This window comes from Grammomys surdaster, unplaced genomic scaffold, assembly GCF_004785775.1.
Source record: "Grammomys surdaster isolate TR1022 unplaced genomic scaffold, NIH_TR_1.0 100, whole genome shotgun sequence".
NCBI classification, from domain to species: domain Eukaryota; kingdom Metazoa; phylum Chordata; class Mammalia; order Rodentia; family Muridae; genus Grammomys; species Grammomys surdaster.
The window spans coordinates 805,886-813,617 of record NW_021604579.1 but is presented as its reverse complement, the minus strand read 5'-3'; the positions used below and the strand labels follow the sequence as shown (position 1 = coordinate 813,617).

General features: G+C 43.9%; 1 protein-coding gene across 1 annotated transcript; it reads right to left on the bottom strand.

Moving 5' to 3' along the window:
* Positions 1-2,871: 2,871 nt before the first annotated feature.
* Positions 2,872-6,117, bottom strand: Exo5 (exonuclease 5). The gene is made up of 2 exons (XM_028787577.1): positions 5,643-6,117; positions 2,872-4,358 (listed from the first exon to the last, which is right to left on the bottom strand). The coding sequence occupies exon 2, from the start codon at positions 4,326-4,328 to the stop codon at positions 3,213-3,215; it is 1,116 nt and encodes a 371-aa protein (XP_028643410.1). The 5' UTR covers positions 4,329-4,358; positions 5,643-6,117; the 3' UTR covers positions 2,872-3,212.
* Between the last annotated feature and the right edge of the window lie 1,615 nt (positions 6,118-7,732).

Sequence of the window (7,732 nt, the reverse complement as noted above, 5' to 3'; positions counted from 1 at the left end):
CCCCCAAAAAAAAAAACTCAGGGCAGTCCTGAGTTATATAGGGAGGGAGAAAGGGGGAGGATTGGGGGAGGATCTGGGGGAGGTATGTTTAATTTGCTCTGCCCTCTGGCCTTCATTAGTATGTAAATCCCTAGGGCCTGAGGCCTATAGCCTGCCCTATGTGACTGAACAATGTAATTCTATGGAGACCATGACTGCTTTTCAGGATCCTGGGATCTGGGGGGGGGGGGGTGCCAAACTCCTGCCGGTTCTCACGCAGAATCCCACCCAGAGTCTGCAGAGTCTCGGGGTTCTAGGCACCTGCTCAACCATGACCCAGGATACCCTTACGTAGTCCCACACTGTAGGTATAAATTTTTTGCAAGGTAATTTCAGTAAGGGTTCAACCTCTCTCCTCTAGCCCACCACCCAGCAAAGGTAGTGGAAGAGAAAAGTTGTTAGGATGTGGGGGAAGTGGACCTGTTCAGCAATAGTTCTTTGGAGGCAAGCTCCATCTTCTTTGGCAGCAGTTCAGTCTCGTAACAAACACCAAATATGACTCAGCAGCTGCAGACCAGTCCTCTAGGTAGGCAGACAGCACACAAGACCTAGCAGCCACAGACCAGTCCTTTCAGCAGGTCAACACTAGGCACAATCCAGCAGCTGTAGTTCAATCCTGAAGGAACTGTTAGGCTCACCAACCAGCCTGAGGTGAGGCCACCAAAGCAGCAAGTTGTCACAGGTACCTCATGATGAGCTTCTCTCAATGGCAATGTCATCACAATTGAGCTCAACAATACTATGTAAGGAGAACCAATACATACGTGTCCTTATTGAAGAACAGTGAGGCCAAGCAAACCAAACCAATGCTCAGTGCTCCTCTCTCACTGTCTGTGGGGTCATATTTATACTCTTTCATCAAGTGTCATTTTAAGTGTCTGCTTTAGCAAGACATCTTTTTATCTGTGTGTCCCAGCAAAAGATCATTTGATATATCTAACTTTCCAAAGAAACTAGAAGTTTCCACTTCAACAATCAACTTTTACAAATTCTCGACTAGTGTCTCCACTAGTGTCATGTCCTTAATTTCCCAGTGATAGCCTCCAATTTATTTCTCTGGCATCTTTCTTTAGTGATGATTGAAGGTAACGGTTCCTCTTTTTGGTACACTGAAATGAGTCCCTGTTAAATAGACAAATGGTGTCCACAGCCCCTAGAAGAAAGAGCTGGTTCTATAGACAACTGATGCGGCAAATTCCAGGTGAAAGCAGGTTCTTTATTCACACCTGGCCACCTCAGGATTTCCAGAGGCAGCTGACAAGAAGGTGTGTGTGCATTTCCAAGGAATAACTGAAGAAATGAAGCTTCTGTTTATACCATTTTCCAATCGGATAAGAGTTATAAGCTAAATTGTCTTTGCTATAGGGGCTGTATAGTTTGAATTCATCTAGAGCCAGACCATAATTTAATGTCAGGGATTGTAGAGATAGCATAGCTAGGTCTTTGTGTAGCTAGGGTTTGTTCTCCTCACCTCAGCCTGTGTGTTCATCCTTCGGGCAGTGGCCTGTCCGCTGTAGGAGATGAGGTCTCAAGTCTTCTGACTGCGAGATCAGGCCTTCTAGATGGACTAGGGTCTTTACCTGACAGGCTTGTAATCTAACTCTCCCCGTGTTTTCCTTAGAATGTTTGGGTTTTTTCACTTTATGAAAAGGATGTCCTGCTGCATACAACCTTTGGGGACTTAGCCTTTCACCTAATGTGTTGCTAAGATTCATGAATGTGGTCTCAATGTGGTGCATGCTTTGGTTGTTATACCATTTCACTCACCTGATGGACATCTGGACAGTTTCTAGGCTTTTCTATTTGTGAAAGTATACATTTTTCATATTTCCTACTGCATACATATGAGCTTCCCTTGATATATACCCAGAAATGGCATTGCTAGATTGTATACTGTGTAAGTACTATTATTCCTTTTTTTTTTTTTTTTGGTCTTTCGAGACAGGGTTTCTCTGTGTAGCCCTGGCTGTCCTGGAACTCACTCTGTAGACCAGGCTGGCCTCGAACTCAGAAATCTGCCTGCTTCTGCCTCCCAAGTGCTGGGATTAAAGGCGTGCGCCACCACTGCCCAGCTATATTTTTTCATCTAATATTTTTACTTGTGTCAGGAGCAACCTTGCTTATACACTGAAGGCCTAAAGTCAGCCATAGGCCTAAGTCAGACATACATGCCTGCTAACACAAAGTCTTGGTCTCTGTGGAAAAACACTGACCCTAGAACAGATAGCTACAGACCTTGTAGACAAGTAGCCTTAGTGGAAAACTACCAGCCTGGATAAAAACAAATAGTCATAGGTCTTGTGGATAGGTAGCCTTGGTGGAGGGTACCAGCTTAGATAAGAACAAATGAATCATAGACAGAGTCATAGTGACTTGTTCCCTGCTTCTTCTATGAACTTTTACCCAGCCAAAACCCTGTTCTGGAAGATATCTGCACTCTCCCTGATAATACCTAAGCTCCTGTGTCATCCCCTTCCCCACATCCTGCCTCTATGTGTATATAACACCTGTGTGAAAAAATAAAAATAATGGTTTGATCAGCCTATAGAAAAGCTGTCATTCTTTGTGTTTGCCTGTTTCCCCATTCTTTCTTTCAGGTCGTCCCCTGGACCCTGTTCACTGCCCTGCTGGATGGGGCATACTTGTATGACTTCTTTTTAGGTCTTTTCTTTGAGAATGTTTATTATGTTTATTTTGAATTTGTGGTCTGCTTATTCTATTAGCTCTAGTTCTAAAATGTTTATACATGAATGTAAAGGCTTTTGATACCATACAATTACGTATAGCAAAATGGTCATCTTTAAAGGACTGAAATCAGCAAACACACAAATATCAAGTCAACTGGTCTAGACAGCATTTCATTTTTATTGTAAAATATGTGAAAAAAAGTTTTATCAAGAAAAAAAGATTTATCAGAATCTAAAGAATTTTCTTGAGCCAACAGTGATTTAGTGAGGGATGCCTTTGCTGCAGACATGATGCATATTTGTCTTCTTTGCAATTTATCTCAAAGCTCCAAGGTCACTCTAACACTACATCTCTCCACACATTCCTGATCCTTGGCCCTGGGTTGGAATGTTATTCAAGATTGTAAACATAAAAATAAAAAACACTGTCCATGAGAGCCAAGCTGAGAGACTGGTCCTCTTACATTTTTCAAAGTGTACCTTCATTCATTTCAACTTCTTGGCTTTGGGCTCCCACGAAGAGCTGAGCACTCCACTGCCCCTCTTCCACTCGCAGATGTCCACATAGTCACAGGTCCGACACTTCCATGCCTCCTCCACATCAACACCTTGAGGATCTCGGTGGCCCATCCAGTAGGCCACATAATGCTGCACCTTGCTTTTCACTTCTTTCTCTTCAAAGGCTACAATCTCTGTGCCCAATATAGTGGCAGTCTCTTGGTGTATATACTCAAGTTTTAGGGTATCAATAGCTGGGAGATCAGAGAGTGTAAGAGACAAGAAAACCAGTTCCATAAGGTCACCCAAAGATTTTACAGACACACCTCCTTGTCTCGCATGTCTCAGCACTGAAGGCCCCAGTGGCTTGTCTAGACACAATTTAGTGTGGTGGATTAGGCTAGCAGGAGTCACTTTCCCTTGTACCATGGCATCAAAGATATATTTGTATAGACTAATTTGAAGATAGTCTTTCTTTTTCTGAGCTGACACGGGGAGCACAGGACGCCTGCGTGTCTTGAGTTCAGCCAGCTCCAGTTCCCCCTTGGATGTGTAGTGCAGTTCATCAATCACTCCTACAAGAAATACGCCCTCCACTTCCCCAAACACTGGAAACTCTCTGATGCGCCCTTCTGACTGGAGGGTAGGAATCATTGATAGTATGTTCAGAAACTTAACTGCCCAAGCATCTTCTTTAGTGGTGATGGGAACCGTCACAAGGTCATGAAGTTCAAGTTCTTTTGCTAGGTGGATGCTTGCACCAGTGTCCAAAACAGCTGCTTTCTCAGGTGTCAAAGAACCAGGAAGTTCTTTCCCATACACCATCTGCAACTCACACCAGTTCTGAGAACACAGGTCAGTGACGTATAAATATTTCAAGTGGAATCTCTCCATGGGTGACAAGACATCCAATCTCCTTTTCCAGTTCTGCAAGCTTTTGTCATCCTTCCCAGGCAGTTCAGAAGAAGGGCCAGGCTTGCTAAGTGAAACAGCTGACACTTTAGCATCTTCCAAGTCCAAACACTCAACTAACTCTGAGTCACTCAAGTCTGAGAACCCTGAGGCTTCTGCTGATGCTGTTTCCTCTTCCTCAGTCTCAGCCATGGTACAGCCCTAGATTAAACAAGCAGGGACCTATAGAACATACCAAACATTGTCAAAGACTTGCAAATTCCTGAGACAAAACGAGTTATATTGGCTGACTGGTTGATTCATTCATTCATTTCAGTACTGAGAACTCAATCCAGGGCCTTATGTGCGCTAGGCAAGTGCTCTACTCTGAACTGTATCCTTAGCCTTAAGAAACCAATTTATTTATAACTAATTAGTAATGAGTTAACACACAGGCACACTTAACAAAAGGAGTCTTTGTGTTTATCATCCATTCATCCAAGTCAGTTTTTGTCACTTCTTTAGGGAGAATGCTGGTCATTACACACACACTAATTAAGTGGTGTGGCCCTGAGCTATAACTGAAGCCCAGCAGAATTTTGTAAAAATATAACTATTTTATTTGTGGATCTGCCACTAAAATATTATGGATGAAAAAAAGGTCTACTAGCACAATTAAAAAATATAAAAATTACACTGAGACAGACAAGAGCTTCACATTCATGTAGAAGAAAAGACAACAATTCACACTGATGTAAAATTTAGACTCAAATTCCACAGCCTAGACACTCTTATGCTGCTAAAAGCAAAAGTTTAGAAAGGATGACATAATGAACTATTGACACATAATGACTTTATCTCCTGCCTGGACCAGTGTTTTTAGGCATACCATAGAATAATTATAAAGCTACAATATCATTAATCAAAAGTCTCATTTTATTAGACTTTTCGGACTTCTGACTTTTTTTGGGTGGGTGGTTGGTGGCAAGACAGGTTTCTGTGTGTAGCCCTGGCTGTCCTGGAATTCAATTTCAAATTCAAAGATCTGTCTGTCACTGCTGGGATTAAAGGCTATACCACCACTGCCTGGCCGACTTCTGACTTCTCAAAGATATATAAATATCTACTAATATCCATATTAAATATTTTATATATGAATATATGTTTTAAAAGTGCACAGACAGAGCTAAAAATTGTTAGGTGGGAAAAAAATGAGATAGACGTTCAGAAAACAGCAGGTTGGTATCAAGAGTCTAGGGGTCCTGCAGATACAAATTTTTGAATCCAATCTTGAAAAGTCAGTAGAATTTGCTGGTATGCTACTTGTTTCTTAAATAATCTTGGACAGATCATACTGGCACATCTTTAAAATGTAGAATTGGTAAGCTAATTCATCAATGCCCATAGACACATATTAACACACAATAAATGCGGTTTTCCTTCCCTTCCAAAGGAAACGATGGATTCATGATGTATCTATTTGCTCTGAAAAACGGTAACTTTAGGAGAGAGGTAACTCCTACTCACCTGAGCCTTAGTTGATTTCCCTCCTCACAGGGAAGAGCGTGTATTAAAATGACAAGGCGAGCCGAGGGGAGATGAGAAGGCACTTGGGGTATTACTATGATGGAACGTGGACTTCTGTCCTTTTCACCTGACCACTCTCTCACATTATGGTGTTTCCACTTGAGTCACACTGCAAGGTCAGCTGCCTGTCATAAATCCTCCTAACACTGGCCTCTCCAGGATAAAGTCTCCAGGTGGTCAGTTCTGCCCTCCAGGTTCCCAGCCGCAGCCGGAGTTCGGAGGCCCTGCCTCGCTGATGGCTTCCGGCTGCCTGGCACTGCCTTTATCCTCTGTGTCCTGACTCGTTCCAGGCCTTCCACACAAGCAGACGTGTGCTTTCTACTCAGCCCCTGTCCCCTGGTGTGCCCACGCGCAATGACTCAATCTCTGATCCTGGCGGGCCCAAAATACACAGAACTAGAACCACCAACGAGGGGCGTACCTGAAGGGGCGGTCCCTTAGCCCTTCACCCCTGTCCCAGAATTCCCGGCGGCCGGTGGAGGACCGCCCCCCTTTCCATGTCCCCTCCCCCGTACCGGACTGGTGCTGAGTGGGCGTCTACAGTTCGTTCTGGTTCCTTATGCGCCGGTGCCTGGTGTATTTCAGCCTGGAAGGATGTAGTTGTCACCTTCCCGGTCTCTTACGACTGCCTGCCTGGTGAGAAGGTCATGGTGGTCACCCCGCTGTGCCCAGTGCAGCTGGCCTCGCACACCCTTGGAGCCCGAATCCGGATCTTAGCAGCTGGCACCGGCTTTCCCAGCTTAGGGAACAATTGTGAACTCAGGCTTCAAAGACGCTGGCAGTTGTCAGCGCCGTTTTTATTTTCTTTCGTCCTTTTTATTGGCCTCCAATATGGGATACTCCTGCCTCTGCTTTTTCGGTGCTGGGATTACAGCCATTGTGCCCCTATACCCGGATTCTTTCTTTTTAAAGGTATTATTATTATCATTGTTTGTTGGATTTTTTTCCAGCGTGCATGTCTCCGGCACATGTCTGCTTGATGCCCTAGGAAGCCAGAAGAGGGCCTCGGAGTTACAGAAGGGTTGGGAGCCACGTGGGCACAGAGAAACAAACTCAGGTCCTCTGCAAGAGCAGCTAGTGCTCTTAAACTCTGAGCCTTTGAGAAGTACTTCCCAGCCTGAAGTAATTTTTCCACACCAAAAATCTCAGCACTGGGATTTTAGATAAAGCCTAGCTGTTAGGTTCATTTAGTAAATTCAGTCAACAATTTAAGGGGTTCGCCAGAATCAGGGTTTTATAAAGTGTATTATATCTGGGGGAGGATGAACAGATGCCAAACAAAAAGAACTTGGGTAGAAAAAAAAGGAAATTGCACAAACGAGGACTAAAGCCCACGAAATAACCATCCTCAGTCACGGTGGGAGCAAAGATAAGAGAGGCACTTGTGCCTCTCCCTTTGGCAGTATGGAAGCAGTAGACTGAGAGAAATTAATTTCCCCAGGACCATCCAGAGGAGGACTTGTATTCCAGGAAGAGACGTCACAGGATCCTTACAGCTTCTCAGACCACTCTGCAGAAGACACAAGCTGAGACAATTATGGACAAGACCATTCCTTGACCTGACCAGCTTAGCTGTACACCCTTCTTGCCTTGTTTAAACCTAAACCACATGTCAGGACCCTAAAGATGGTCTTGGAAATCATTACACTTCAGTGAAGTGGCCTCAAGGAATAAATCCCCTTTCTTTCATTAAGAGGATATTGAAGGGGAGTGGCTGAGCCTAGCCTCTTAATCCTGCTGGAGTCTAGTGTTAGACCCTAAGACAATCCAGTAATAAAAGATTGGATATTTGGGAACCATAAAATCTTTATGACAAAACCAAAGTATATTTGAGTAGAAATAGTACCAATGGTTCTGCACTTAAGACAATTGTCTTAGGTTTCCATTGCTGTGAAGAGACACCATGACCAAGGCAACTCTTATAAAGGACAACATTTAATTGCAGCTGGCTTACAGGTTCTGAGGTTCAGTCCATTATCATCATGGTGAGAAACATGGTAGCATCCAGGCAGGCATGGTGCTGGAGGAGC